Here is a 15852-nt window from a genome sequence, read left to right as displayed (position 1 = left end):
ACCTCAAGTGAAAGGGGTGCCTGAGTTACTTTTTTAGTGTCCTCACCAAAACCACTTAGAATTTACTTGGTATATATCATGTATTGACTTACCTGTGTACATGCCTCTCTCCTCCCCCACCACCTCCACCACCCTCGTAGAATGTAAACTCCTTGGGGGCAGGGACAGTTTAATTTTTACTTTTGTATCTCTAGCAGTAACCACAGTGCCTGGTACACTAAAGGCATTTACCAATGTTTCCTGAATTGGATTACTGAATATTAGAAACATACTCAAGGCGGCTGCTCCGGGCTGAGGCAGACTCAGCAGTCCTGAATTGACTCTAACAAGGAGAAAATGATAGGGACTCGATCTCCTCTCTGTTCTCTCTTGCTCCTTCATTCCCATCTCTCTAGCTAATCCCTTACTTCCTGACAAGGGTCTGGGATTCTGGAACTTACTGAGCTACAGTGGAGTCTCAGCATCATAATAACTCGTGTTATCTAGCATTTCAGAGTTTACAAATACCTTCCCCCATAGCAATCCCATTTCTCAATATTGAAGAAGATCAAATTAGAGAATGATAATTTATATAATGATAATAGCGTTTGTATAGCGCTTAAGGTTTGCGAAGCACTGACATGCGTCATCTCATTTGACTGAATCTTAGAAAGAATTTTCGAGATCATCAGTCTAGCCTCTCTCGGTGGAATTCAGGGAACTGAAGCTAGAAGTAGTAGTTCCATGTTTTTAAGCTGCTGTCCAGGTCCTTGCCACTGCTCTGAGTATCTGTGGCTAGATCAGATGTGTTTACCTACCGAATCTAGGTCGTCCTGTTTATAAAAGCTAAGGTTGGAGGGGGCCCAAGCTTCAGTATTGACCCAGATGTACTATTTCCGGAGTGTTCCTGCAGAGGAAGGGATTAAAGATATGTTCAGAGGCAGCCACTTGCCCAGGAGGCCATTGAGGCTTTCCTCCAGCATCTGTCCTATGTGGGATGAAGTGATGGAAGAGATAGCTAATGCTTGACACTAACAAGTGCTGGGCTGGCACACTGCAGCCATCTCTGAAAGGAGGCTTGCTCAGCTCAGTATTTGTTGCTAATCAGTGGCTCTAGAGAACCTTGGTTTTCAGTGACTTTGATGGCCATATAGAAAGGTCCTTTGGGTTCATCTAGTCCCACCTTTCACTCAATGCAAGAAACGGATATGCAGCATGCTGAAAGAGGATCATCTTCCCTCTTACCTGAGTGTCTCCAGTGATGGGGAGCTTACTACCCTACACAGAAACCAGTTTCACTGGTGAACAGCTATGGTTATTGAGTTGTCCCTTATCTGTCACTTATTTCAGCTGATGGAACAGTGAATGGATAGAGTGCTGGGCCTGAGTCAGGAAGACTCATCTTCTTGAATTCAAATCCGGACTCAGACACTTACTAGCTGTGTGATCCTGAGCAAGTCACCCTGTTTGCCTCAGTTTCCTCATCCATAAAATGAGCTGGAGAAGGAAATGGAAAACCACTCCCTATACTTTTGCCAAGGAATCCCCAAATGGGGACATGAAGAGTCAGACACAACTGAAAAATGACTGAACAGTAATAGCTGAGTGACCCTGGATGAGTCCCTTAATCTCTGTCTGCCATCTGTAAAATGGAGAATATAATATTATCTACTTCCCAGGGTTGTTGCGTTAGGATCGAATGAGCTAATATTTGTAAAGTGCTTTGCAAATCTTAAAGTGCCATAAAAATGCTAGCAATGATGATGACATACCCTACCTAAATCACAAATGATCCCGTAGGAGAAGCTGTTAATGTCACCAGTACCAAACATTTCCTGAATTACTACACTAGCATTCCAGCTGGCCGCCATCTTTAATCCAGCAATTGGATATAATTCAGCACCTATTTATTAATCACCGACTGTCTGGGGGAGAGGTAGCATGTGGGAAGAGAGAGAGAGAGAGAGAGAGAGAGAGAGAAGAGAGAGAGAGAGTGAGAGGGAGAGAGAGAGAGAGAGAGGAGAGATTGATTGAGAGCGCGCACAAGACACACAGTGCTTCCTTAGAGTCAGGGAGATTTGGGCTCAAGCCTTTCCTTTGATTGCATTTTGTGTCCTGGGTAATTCGTACTTTTCTATACTGGTAGAAGAATTCCTCACTACCCAGAGCTTTTAAGAATTATGAAATTACAGGTCCTATTCCCCCTATCCTCCCATTGCCCCACCCCAAAAGGGCAAGGCACTTGTGGTAAACCCTGGAAATTCAAAGCCAAAGTGCTCCGTCTTGAAAACACTTGCCTTCTACTCCGGGGGAAGCAATATGGCATGTACACAGATAGATAGCATTTCTTGTCTATACCATCCTGATGAAATCACTTACTACTTTTTCTGTTCCATATTTCATTCTACACTGTAAATCCCCGGGGCTCTGTTTTGTACCTGTCTGCATTCCTTCTAGCCTTACCTAACCCACTGCAGACACAAAATACTGTTGAGCTCAATGAGTTTTTTGCTGAGTTACTGCATGAATGAAAGAAAGCCATCTGGAGCCTGCCACTCATTGGGACAGACTTACAAACAAGATTATTCCACAACCACCATGTCCCACTTTGCAAAGTTGTTTTGGACCATGACTATTTCTTCTTAGGACACATTCTTAGCTGTCTGATTCCATCTCCCCAGAGCCAAAATTTGAAACAGATGCTACCCAATGTTAGAGAAAGTGGACAGTTACAACGGATTCTTGACTGGTGTTTGAACACCAAAACCTTGCCTGGCTTTCCCTTGATAAATCAGTCACTAGACCTACTGTGTGCCAGGGACTGTGCTAAGCACTGGGGATACAAAGAAAGGCAGTTCCTGCCCTCAAGGAGCTTACGGTCCGTGACAAATTGCAAACAACAATATACAATAAAGCTATAACCAAGATAAATTTTGAAGGCACTTGAATTAAGCAGTGTCAGGAAAGGTTTCTGTAGAAGGTGGGATCTTGGCTGGGACCTGAGGAAAGCGGAGGGGAAGATGCAGAGGGGAGAATTCCAGGCATGGGGAGGGGGGCTGGGGCAGCTAGTGAAAATGACTCTGGGATCATGGTTCCCCGGTGCTTTCACAAACGTGATTTTTTTATTCTCCTCCAATAATCCTGTTAGAGGATGCAAGGGAGAGATTAATCTCCTCAATATACAAATAAAGAAGCTGAGGCTTAGGGATAAAATGACTTACCTGAGGTCACACAAGGGGCAGAACTAAGACCTGAACCCAGACCAGAACACTTTCCATTCTGCTTGTATCACCACTGTTGCTGCTCTGAAGCACAGAACTCATTTAATCTATGTTAGGGACTGACTCTGCTAAAGTCCTTCAATGCTTCCTGCTAGAAACAGCTGGGGGGGGGCCATAGTGCACAGAGTGCTGGGACTGGCGTCAAGAAAACAGGCAAATAGGGTTAAATGACTTGCCCAGGGTCACACAGCTAGTAAGCGTCTGAAGCCAGACTTGATCTCATGAAGATGAGTCTTCCTGACTCCAGGCCTGGCACTCTATCCACTGAGCAACCTGGCCATCCACAGTGGGTGATTAATAAATATTTGTTCCCATCCTCATGACCCTGGGCTCCCAAAGGTTCTCTTAGCAAGACACAATCTTTTTCTCCCTCTTGGAATTACTTTGTATTTACTTAGGATTGCCATATCTCCCTAGGGAATGTAACTTGTTGAGGGCAGGGATGGCTTTTTTCTTGAATCTTTGTTTTCCTAAACTCCATCAGTGCCTGGCACATAGTAGGCGCTTTATAAATATCTGTTGCATTGAATGGTAGAGATTTGCCAGATTCCACAGAGCTGGAAATTCTATAAGGACTGCGTGTTTGAGACCTGAGGGCCAGCCTAGCTGAGGACTGAGAAGCTCCTTGTCAGAGGGTTGGCTCCCTGAAGGTAACATTTTCAGTCTTGTCAACTGGCAAATGCTATTTTTAAGGCATAGATGGGCTGCCATATGTTTAATGGCCAAGGAAACCATAACGGTGGATCTCTGAAGGATTGAAATTAAGTACTGGGGAGCAACCCAATCAACCAAGATGACAAAGGGCCTCAAGAATCTGTTTATGGAACTAGCCATGCTTGGCCAGGGAAAGAGAGGGCTTCAGAGCACTCTTCAGTATGCGAAGGGTTATTGCGTGGAAGGCTTACACTCAGTTCATCTGGCGCCAGAGGGCAGGACCAGGGACAGTGGTTAGAAGTTACACAGAGCCCAGTTTGGGCTTGCTGTCAGGGAGACTATCCTAAAGTACAACGGGCTGCTATCTTGGGAAAGAGTCGGTGTCCTCTTCACTGGAGGTCTCCAAGAGGAAGCTGGCCACGCCCTCGCTTGTCAGATAGGTCACAGAGGGGATGTTTATTCAGTACGGCTTATAGCTGGGTAGTCACTAATGTGCCTTCCAACTTTGCAATTCTGTGATTCTGAGCATGGGCTTGAAGCTGGTTGTCTTAACAGTCCTTATTCTGGAGCAGGAAGGACAAAGATTCAGGGCTACAGTAGCTGGGTTGGGGCTTAGCGAGCTGCTGAACATCTATACGGAATCAGTGCTACTGAGGAGATCAACTGGAGAGGCAGAGACCTAATTGGATCAATGGCGCTTTGGTCTGACCTGCCCAAACTCCTGAGCCATCACTCTCCCTTCCTTGGCCTGTTGGTTTCAACAACACACCATCTGTCCCTAGTGCTATTTGGTGCAGGAGGCTTGGGTTGTTAAGTGGTGGTTTCATTACTGCAGACTCACAATAATGTCAGAGCTGGAGGAGACCTGGGGAAGATCATCTCATTTAAACCTCCTAATTTTACAGAGAAGGAAACGAGGCCCAGTACAGGAAGTGTCTGACCCAGATCACAGAGCCAGTAGCTAGGATGCCCCCGGGGCAGAGAGTGCTGGGCCTGGAGTCAGGAAGATCTGAGTTCAAATGTGACCTCAGACACTTACTAGCTGTGTGACCCTGGGTAAGTCAGTCTGCCTCAGTTTACTGGCCCATAAAATGGAAAATAATGACACCAACCTCCCAGGGTTGTTGCAAGGATTAAATGAGAGTAATATTTGTGAAGCATTTAGCACACACCTGGCACACAGTAGGTGATTTTGTATATTTTAGTAAGTACTAGTTATGACGATGATGAGGAAGAAGAAGATGATGATGATGATGATGATGGAGCAAAGCTGGGACCTGAATCCTGAATACTGACTTTTACTGCAGTGGTCTTTCCATGACTCCATCAAACAGTAATTTGGGAACTACTATTAGCCCACATTTTCACTGCCCCCAAATAGGTACACTATATCTGCTGCCCCCAAATGGTATAAAGCTACAGACTCTCCAATTTGGAATTTCAGGGAATCACAATGTTCTGATATCTAATGTCATGCTTTACTCACAATAAGTGCCAATTGAATATTGTTTGTTAAATTGAATTGATCAGGAAGAGACTGTAGAGGTTATTTCTACCTGAAACAGTAATCCTCATTACAATATCCCTAAGAGGGGTCATCCAGACCCTGCTCGAAGACATCCTACATTGGAGAACTCACTATTTCAGAGTCGGCTCACTCCTCTTATGGAGAGATTTCTCTGAAAGGAACACACACACACACACACGTGCATGCGCGCACAAACACACAAGATGGTACTTCAGATTTTATACAAATCAGATATTTTGGGAAAAGGTATAACTCATATTCAGGCAATCTGTTAAGACACACAGGAAGAGAGAAGGTCTTGCCATGCCACTCCCCATCTCTAGAAGTTTCAATGGCTTCCCATCACCTTTAGAATAACATGCAAACACCTACGTATGGCACTGAAAGCCCTTCACAACATGATTCCGACTTGTGTCTTTCTAGATTGATTACATATTTCCTCCCATCTTGCACTGCACATTTCAAATGGCTGTGTACATGGCACCTCATCTCCTGCTTCCATCCTTTTGTATAGACCATCTGCCCATGCCTGGAATGCTTTACCTCCTCTTGTCCATCTCATTGAACCAGGAGCTTTCTCCAAAGTGCAGATCAGGTTCTACCTTCTATAGATTATTTTTATTATAGAATTTATATCATAGAATTATTATAGAATCTTTACTATAGAATTCTTTTTGTATAGATTATTCTATGGATTATTATAGATAAACAGTCTATAGATTATTTTTAATAGATTATTTATAGAAGAATTATAGAAGAATTGATTAGTGTATGTGTTACATTTCATTGGTAGGACAGATGTTCCTTGAGGAGAGGGCCTTTTCCTCCCTTTCTTTGGATCCCCATGCTTAGCACAGAGCAGATAATTAATAAATACTTGCTGAAATCAATCAAACTGAGTACGTTGAATTTTGGTTTTTAGGACCAGTCAACATTAAGGTATGATGTGATACATGGAGGATCACTCCAAATCCAACCAAGTGACTTGGGAAACTGAGAGCAAATAGAGGTGCCCATATGCCTATGTACGCTTTTTCTAACAATAACAACAAAATCTTGGCATTGGCTAAATAACGAAGAAAATGATTTGGCCAGGCTCTGGAGATAACTGAATTATTAGTGTATTTCCATTTCAACGAGTTAATCAATTTTAAGTTTTTTCTCCCTAAAAAAATGAACAGGTCTCTTTCATTTTGGACAAAATAATCTACAGCAGTGACCTTTGTAGAGACAAGTGTGCATTTTAGGAACAATTGTACTTAGCAACTTTAATACTGCAAGGATCTGTGATCTCAGATCAGTGGGTGCTCTTCCACCCAAGAAGATTTAAGACTTCTCTATTATATGGTAAAACTTTAGGAAGGAAGGGAATGTGTCTTACTGAAATTGTTTATTTTCTCCAGTGATAAGTATTAAACTCTGAATACAGCAGGTGCTTAATAAATGTTACTTGGGTCCAAAAATCATCACAGGTGTTACTAGGGATGTACCTCTCCAAACTTAGCTATGCTGGTCCTGGGAGGACAGACATAGAGCTCATTGCTAAGACCATACTGGAGAGCTTCCTGGCTTCTTAGGAAATGCCTTCATGATGCCATGTTTTCTTCTCTGCCACATCTGGGTATGGAGGGAGTCCTTACTGGAGAAAGGTAAGTTATATGTGAATATAATACAATCAATCATGTACCTTCTTCCTTTAGACTTTTGGAATGATAAAAACCTGGTCAAATTTTAAGACAATGTGTAGTTTAAGGATCCAAACTCATTTGGGATTTATAGAACCATCCTACTTATCTAAAGGTCACTTAACTATCAGGTAGTTTAAATATTTGCAACACAGCCAAGAAAAGGAAAGAAGCCCAAGATGTCCCTGAGCAGTCCAAATAGATGTTACAAATTCCCTGCAGTAAAGGTCTTGTGCTTTGCTCAGAGAGTCCCTTAGGACTTCCCTTAGCACCTATTTACTCTTACTTGAGACATAGTGCTAACAAGCGTGGTTCATTTGTTTCTAAACCCACAGCAGATTAGAAACAGCTGTTAGGGCCGGAGGCAGACCCACTGATGGCAATGAAGAATGAGAACAGACAATAAACCAGGAGGCAGAAGATCCCTAAGTGGCAGACACAGAATTGCAAGAACACAGCAATCTGGGGCTATTTTATGCAGGTACCAAATGCCATATGCACTTCCCTAAGCTCGAGGGGCATTATTACTCCATGCGCAGGATAACAAATGATCTTCACGATGATTAAACATCAAGACAAAATCATTACATTCAGCATCCTGTTTATGAAGACAAGGAAATGTGATAATCCATTTTAGAAAGATTTCCATGGCAAAAGGTTAAGAGGAGGAAACCCTTGACATTTTGGGGATTAAACTTTTGGATGATCAGAAAATTTAGTTACGTGGAAGAATTCAGTGTCCAGCAATGTTCTACAAATGGGGTATCACTGGATTCTGTACAGTGATTGAATAAAAAGCCTTCTCAGAGAAGAGTCCATACAACCCTTCTGATGAATTCCCACCCTATTAACCAGAATTGTAGGCCCTAACACAGAATCACAGCATCTCTGAGTGGGAAGGGGCTTCAGAGGTGATAAAAGTCCAATGTGTCTCTCAGTAGGTATTTACACCATCCTTGATGAGGGACTCTATTGACTCTGCTCCAACACCTCCAATGATGGAGGACTTACTCCTCTACCAAAGGCAGTCCGTGTTACCTCTGGACAGCTCTAAACATCAGGAAGTTCTTCCCTCGCCTCTCCATCCCCAGACTGAGTCGAAATCTTATTTTAGGTACCTTCTACCCATTGGTCCTCATTCTAGTCTGGGGTGAAACACAACAAATTGAATTCTTATTCTCCTTGACAGCCGGCCCTTCAAATATCTGAAGAGAGCTATCACATCCTGGCCCAAGTTTTCCCTTCTCCCCAGGCTAAACATCCTCAGGGTTTTCAATATACCCTCATATGACACAGTCTCCATCCTGAAATATGGCAGCTGGATCCAAACACATGCAGGGCTGTCACTCATCTCATTCCAGCGGCCACGATTCTTTCAGCGCAGCCCAATATCACAATGTGTTTTGGGGCTGCTGTTGCCTACAGAGACTGGGGATCTACTCAAAGGCTGGCTCTTTTCCACTTGGACTTTCCCCCAAAGCTCCCTTCATTTCTACTTCAGCAACCATTTCCTCCTAAGTGGTGAGAATGTCAGGTTCAGCTTAGCGGCTCCCTCCTGGTTCGTGAGGCATTAAATGACCGCATTCCTCAAGAGGAAAGGGCATGATTAGAACACCTATTTGGTGCGTTGGGTTCTCTTTCTCTTTCAGTAAGGAAGTGCTGTTGGCTCGTGGCCATTTCCTTTTACTCTGACTTCAGCTTGGCCTGGCTGATTTATGCTTTGCTGGCGAACTGCGTCTAATTCTAAGGGAAAGCAGTAAACTGCACGAGGAGTTGAGTGAGTTCCTATGGCAGGGACAGCCAGCTCTCTCCTCAGTGAGATTCCAAAAGTTTACGTAAGGTGCCAGGAGAGTCTTGTGGGGGTTGAGGAGTTTGTAAACAAGACCTTGCTGTGGCAGACACCTGCCAGGCAAATACTGTGCCACAAAGAACGTATGCACAGAGCGGCTGGAGTCAGGAAGGCCAGGGTTTAAGACCTGTTGTGTGACCCTGGGTAAATTACTTAACCTTTCTCAGCCTTGGCTTCCTCCTCTGTAAAATGGAACAATAAATAAAGAAACAGATCCCATTAATGGTTAACTCACAGGGTGGTTGTTGTGAGGATAAAATGCTATATAATATGTGTATATGAGCTTTGCAAACCTTAAAGCGCTGCAGAAATTGAGGCTATCATTTCTTTTATTGGTATTAGGGAAGCTGGAAAGGCAGCATCACTGAACTAAGAATTAGGTTCTGAAATTTCTGATTTCAACAGCGTGAAACTGGAAAGAGCTCCAGAGCTGGAGCCAGACTGAATCCTAGCTCTATGTCTTTTACTGCTTGGCCTTGGATGAATCACGCCACCACTCTCAGCCTGAGTCTCCTCTTCTGTAAAATGATGGGACTGGACCAGAAGATCGGCAAGGTCCCTCCTAGCACTAAATCCACCGATCCTGTAAGTGCTTAGTGACCGCCTTATTAACTGTGGAACTGGATGTCCTCAAAACATCTCCAACTCAACCAAGATGGAGCTCACTATCTTTTCCTCTAAGCCCTACCCTCTTCCCAACGTCCTTCTTTCTTTCTTTTTACTTTTGGAGGCGATTGGGGTAAAATGGCCCAGGGTTACATAGCTAGTAAGTGTCTGAGGCCATATTGAATTCAGGTCCTCCTGGTGCCAGGGCTGGTGCTCTATCCACTACACCACCTAGATATCCCTAAACATCCAAATTTCTATCCTTCTAGTCTCTCATTTTCCTAACCTCAACATCATCCTCAACTCGGAACTCTCTCACCCCACATCCTATCGGTTGCCAAACCTTGCCATTTATACCTCCAAAGCATCTCTCACGTCCGACCTCTTCTCTATACTCAAACAACTACCTCCTTAGTTCAGGCCTTCATTGTCTCTCCCTAGATTATCACGATGGTTCTGTAACTGGTCTCCCAGCCTCAAGTTCCCCAACGCGGTCCAAACTCTATTCCATCTCCGAGTGACTTTCCTCGATCGAAGATTTGATCCTAATCAATAAACTCCATTTGTTCCTTATTGTCTTTAGGAGCAAATGTAAACTCTTCACCATGTAAAGCCCTGCACAACATATCCTTGAATCTATTTATCCAGCCACATTATATTACTCCTCTTACACTCTGTGATCTAGTCAGGCTGTTATCTAATCGGCATAATGCCTGCCACATAGAAAGCAATTAATAAGTGCTTGTGCACTCGTCTTGATTGACATGTCTCTCTGCTCCTCCCACTGGACACTCCATCATCTGTTTCTGGGCCTTTGTCCTGGCTCTTCCCCAGGCCAGAATTTCTTCTAAGATGCAGTTCAAGGACTACCTGCTACATGGAGCCTTTCTGAATCCCCTCAACTCCTCCCTCCCAAACTATCTAGTATTCATACACATACACACACACACATATATAATACTTTGCACTTATTCTCTGTATATTTATTCTCTTCCTGCTTATATTTGAACTTCTTGTCTTCTCTGTTGACAGCTTAGTAGAGATCATTCATTTTTTGCATTCCAGCACTTAGAACGCTGCTGGACCCACAGTAGGTGCTTAATAAACACTCTCTTGTTGATGACTGACCTGTAGGACCTTGGGCAATGTGAAGTTTTGTCAATTGTAGTTTTTAAATGTGAAATTTGTGGTTAATACATTTTAGAAAATCAGAATTCCACGTCTTCTGGGGATCTAAAAATGACATCTGTCCTATTTCTTCCTCCCCTTGTCTTACCTAGAGTACCCGTTGGGATGACTTGTTTGACATCATTGTTGTCTGATGTGATGGCCTCCCATTGTGCTGAGAGAACTCAACAGTCAGAACGGCTCAACAAAGGGGTCGGATAGGATAGGAAGTCAAGTCCTCATCCTTAGAGGTCTTAAAGTAGAGGCTGGATGACTACTAGACAGGGGTTTTGGAGAGGGGTCCATGATACTTAAGGCCCTTTTAATTCAGGTATTTGGGCATTTGGGTAATGTGAGGAGAGAGGAGACTTTCACACCATGCCACATCATGCTGAATGAGAAGCTCCTAGGAAAAGCCATTTGGAACATAAGCACAGAATATATTATAGGCACTGATGCATACTTTTGACCAAAACAAATACAACCTAAATTACCCCCAAACTGAACCCCACCATTTAGAAAACAGCGTGTTTAATGAAACTGAAGTGGAATCGTGTTGGTACTCACTCGTAAAATGTCGTCCATCCGTTTTCATTGCTTTTGGTTGCAAGGAGACCAGAGTTGCCATGGTAAGTCATTTGGGCCAACTCATGGCCTTGGGTGGTCACACTTTTGAGGGCACTGTTGGTGCCCATTGTCACCCAGTACACCTGACCATCCGGCACCACCAGCCAGAGTGGCATCCCAGTGGAGTCCCTTCGCACATTCACTACATTGCCGTTGTTATCTGTGATGAGGGTGATGTCCCCATCACCTGTGTAAGTGAAGTTGTACAGGTAATCTCCAGTGGGGAGGCTCTGAGTATACAGATGTTTACCGCTGGTGTCGAACAAGTAGAGTTCCTGGTCAATGGGGGAGGAAAGTTCATACAAATTCTGGGTGTTCAGGAATGGTTTGTTTTTCCGGATAAAGCGGATCCTGATATTTCCCAGGTCAGCTACATAGAGCTCACCATCAGCACACACCGCAAGAGAAGATGGGGAATTCAACTTGGCATCCTTGGCATACCCATCATCCCCAGAGAAACAGTCACAGTTGGCATCATTCTTGCAGTCACAGCCACTGGGAGCACCGGCGACCAGGGAAATCTCCCCGTTAGTGGTGACCTGCCTGATTCGGTTGATTTTCTTTTCATCAGTCTCAGCGATGTACAGGACCCCAGTGTGAGAGACGGCCAGGGCCGTGGCAGACTCCAGAGTTGCATGGACTGCCACCTTGCTCAGTAAGAAGTGGTCAATGCCAGGCACCTGGCAGTGCATGGGTCTCCCAGCGACTATGCGGACTTGATGGTTCTCAGAGATCTGCAGGACCACGTTGTTGTCAAGAACATAGAGGGAGTTATCCATTGGGTTGATTGCCAAGTCAGTGGGCCACTCGAGGCGAACCTGGAAACAGAGACACAGAGATAAGGTGAACTACCATTTCTCATTACTTATTTGACCTCCATGATCATTGTCAGCCATTTCTTCAGCAAATACTTATTAAGCTCCTACTGTGCACAGCGCCTTGGGGTAGGTCCTATGGGATAAGTGTAGACAAGACATAGTCCCAATCATCAAGGAACCTGAAGTTTATTAAGGTTAATAAACATATGGTGTTAGATGTTGCTACATGGTAAATGCATCAGAAAGGCATAAAATCACTATGTGATGACTGAGGGACAAAGGACCTAGCAATTACAAATCAGGGATGGCCTGGGGAAGAAGGCGGCATTTGAAGAATCATGAGGCAGGAAATATTCACTAATGTAATGGAGACGGCTTGGTGTACTAGATAGATTTAGTACCAAAGCTGACACATACTGGCTAATTGACACTCCACAAGTGGACATACAACCCCTATTTGAACTCCTTTAGTGATGGGAAACTTACTACCTATCATGGCAGACCATTCCACTTCTGGATAATTCTGTCAGGAAGTTGTGTTGTTTTGTTTTTTAAAATTGAGATGAATTCTATCTCTCTGTGATTTTGAACTCCACTTCTCTCAATTCTGCCTTCTGGGAGACAAGGAAGATTTATTTTAATAGCAAGGACAAAAATGATGCTCCATATTCCAAAACCTATATGCAAAGCCTGTTACGAGATTTCTGATGAAGCTGAGCCACAACCAGCATTCAGTCCAGTGCCTGGCACAGAGAAGGCAGTTAATAAATGCTTATTGACTGACTGCCCAACAGCCTTTTTCTTGAAGTCTCTCCTCCTTACGCCAGCCTGAATGGCCTTTCTCATCTCTGAACCTTTATTTTTTTTTGCAGGGGCAAAGCAGGGCAATTGGGGTTAAGTGACTTGCCCAAGGTCACACAGCTAGCACATGTGTCAAGTGTCTGAGGCTGGATTTGAACTCAGGTTCTCCTGATTCCAGGGCTGGTGCTCTACTCAGTGCATCTCTGAACTTTTATGGCAGTTAGCATCTGGGGTATCGATCCACCTACTACAGCATCATGATATCTTGGATTCTGGCGTTTTGAAGTGGCATTTGAGCCTTTGGTTGTTTTATTCACATTTCATGTGTTTATGTTTTATCTCACCAACTCCATTACTGGGTTCTTGAGGGTAGGGGCATCGTCTTATCAATCTCTCTGTCTCACCAAGGTCCAGCAAAGGACTTTCCAAATAGAGGCCAGTCAACTGGATAGATGAAAATATTCCCATCTTCCAAATGGGAAAGCAGAGGAGCTAACAGGGGAGTCATGCATTGTCAGAGCAGGGATTTGAACCTGGATCTCCTAAGTCCAAATCCTGGGCTCTCTCCATTCTCCTCCACAGCCTGCTGTTGTTGCTGAGCAAAGGAATAAGACTTCCTAGGCCATATTTACACATTCTTTAAGGTTTAGCTCCATGAGAACCAGCACTCATTGGGGACCTCCTGTTTAGAAGACTTTGTGCTGCTCCAGACTGGGGAAGACAAAAACTTAAGATGAGACAGTTCCAGCTCTCACAATGCTCACGTCTAGGAGATGTTCAAAACAAACTTCTTTGTGGGGTTTGTTCTTTCAGGAGCCAGTGCCCTTTGGCGGCCCTTCAGTTATGAATTGCCCCTAGTTGGCAATGAGCCAATGGATTGGGAGTCGGGAAGGCCTGTCTGCTAGGCGGTGCCAGGCCTGGAGTCAGGAAGACTCATCTTCCTGAGTTCAAATCCAGCCTCTGACACTGGCTGAGGGTCCCTGAGCAAGTCACTTAACCTTTGTCTACTTCAGCTTCCTTATCCATGAAAATCAAATGGGGATAACCTTAAAGTGCTATATAAACCTTAGCTATTATTTCTCTCCTCTGAACCCTCCTAGTACTCTAACTTCATAAGACGCCTATCACTTATTATGTCCTATTTATATTGTAATAATTTGCCTGAATACCTTATGCTTCCATACATTCCACATGGTGGGATTGTGCCTTATCTAAATTTCCTTTTTTTATCATTTGTATCTTTTCCAGCCTTGGGTACAGGGATCTGTATACAGTAGCTATTGATAAGAGTTGCTGGATGAATGAATGTTGAATCAAATTGTGGTCTGTTGATGGTGGCAATGATTCATCACCCTCGTCTGTCTATTTTAGACATGGCTTCCCTATTCTTCATCTTTCTCTGGCCTCTGGAGTCTGTTTCCTCTTCCTGTAGAGAGTGTTAGAGCCTGTGGCTTTCTATCCCAACTGCCTTCATGCCTCCTAATCCTCTCTGGAATATGCTTCACGGCTGCCCTTGGTTAGCATCAAGACCACAGTTTACTCTGAAGTGACAAGGGAATTTTCATTTTCTTAAAACTCATTTCTTGTCATCGTTGGCAGCTAAATATTTTATGCCCTCTGCTCTCGTGGTACCCTGGGGACCTGACTGCAGAGACCATTATGGCTGTCACCAATGATGAAAAGATGGTCCCCAAATACAGGAAAAGTGTATGTATGCTTGCGAGTGTTTGTGTGCAGATTTAGGGAATATCGGAGCTGGAGAGATCACGAGAGTGCAGAATATTAGAATACAGAATGTTAAGTTGAAAAGAGGTCTTGAAAACCCAGGCTAGAACAGAGAACAGAGAATACCCGAATGGAAAGGCTCTCAGAGATCATCTTGCTCAATGCTTTGTTTTATGAAGGGGTAAATTTGGGCCCAGGGTAGGGAATGATTTCCACAAGTCCATGTAATTAGTGAGCAAGACTGTTGGGACTTGATGGGGAATCTGACCCTGAGAGGACAGAGATTCCGTGATTCGGATTCTGTTTCTTGACTCCAAAGCCCTTTCTACACCACTATCTCTGATTGCGAATCAGTGCACACCTACCCATCTGCAGATATCACTTCACAAACAGTGTGACTAGGAAGGAGAGTCCGGCAAGCAAAGAAGGGAGATCTCAATGATTATCTCAGGAAGCCTTCTAGAAGGCCATCAAACAGGCCTACGCAGGTAAGAGAGAACTGGATCAAAGGTCAGATGACCTGAGGTCTCATCCTACCTCACGGTGTGGCTGAGGCCAGGTCACTGACCTCAGTGGGACTGTGATTCCTCATCTTCTAATTGGAAGCAGTAATAAGAGGAGGCAGGATAGTTATTTACTGGGCATGCAGCCTTGGGCAAATCACTTACCCTGTCTCAGACTGTGGCCCTCAATGAGGAACTAGAACTCGGTCCTGGCCCTCGATCCATTCTGTGGTTTGGAAAACTTGGATTCTACTTCTATTACTTCCTTCTGGACCTTGGTCCAATTACTTCCCCTCTCTAAGCCTCAGTTTACTTCTCTGCAAACGGGGGATTGGTCTAGATAATCTCTAAGGTTCCTTTTGTTTCTAACATTCTATGTATACACTCAATACTTGTGCTATGTTACCTGACTCAAGGGTTGTTATGTACTGAAAATAGATAATTAAGTAAAGTACATTATAAACAAAAATCATATAAATGTCAGCCTCAAATTTAGGAAGAACTGAGTTCAAGTCTACCTCTGGCACACACTGGCTGGATGACTCTGGTGCAAAATACTTAACACAGCAGCTCTCCTAAGATCCAAAGTTGCAAAGGAAATACTCAAGCACCTTTCCTTATTTGGAAGC

At 43.9% G+C, this 15852-nt stretch overlaps 1 protein-coding gene across 1 annotated transcript in view; it reads right to left on the bottom strand.

The window, feature by feature from the left end:
• The window catches only part of TENM4 (teneurin transmembrane protein 4), a 514686-nt gene that overhangs the window by 105639 nt on the left and 393195 nt on the right, over nt 1–15852 (bottom strand). Inside the window, 1 exon segment of the mRNA XM_036743921.1 lies at nt 11317–12194. Coding sequence (XP_036599816.1) covers nt 11317–12194 — 878 coding nt within the window.

This window comes from Trichosurus vulpecula, chromosome 2 (assembly GCF_011100635.1).
Source record: "Trichosurus vulpecula isolate mTriVul1 chromosome 2, mTriVul1.pri, whole genome shotgun sequence".
Taxonomy (NCBI): Eukaryota; Metazoa; Chordata; class Mammalia; order Diprotodontia; family Phalangeridae; genus Trichosurus; species Trichosurus vulpecula.
The sequence above is the reverse complement of the archived record's forward strand: the minus strand, read 5'-3'. Positions and strand labels throughout refer to the sequence as shown.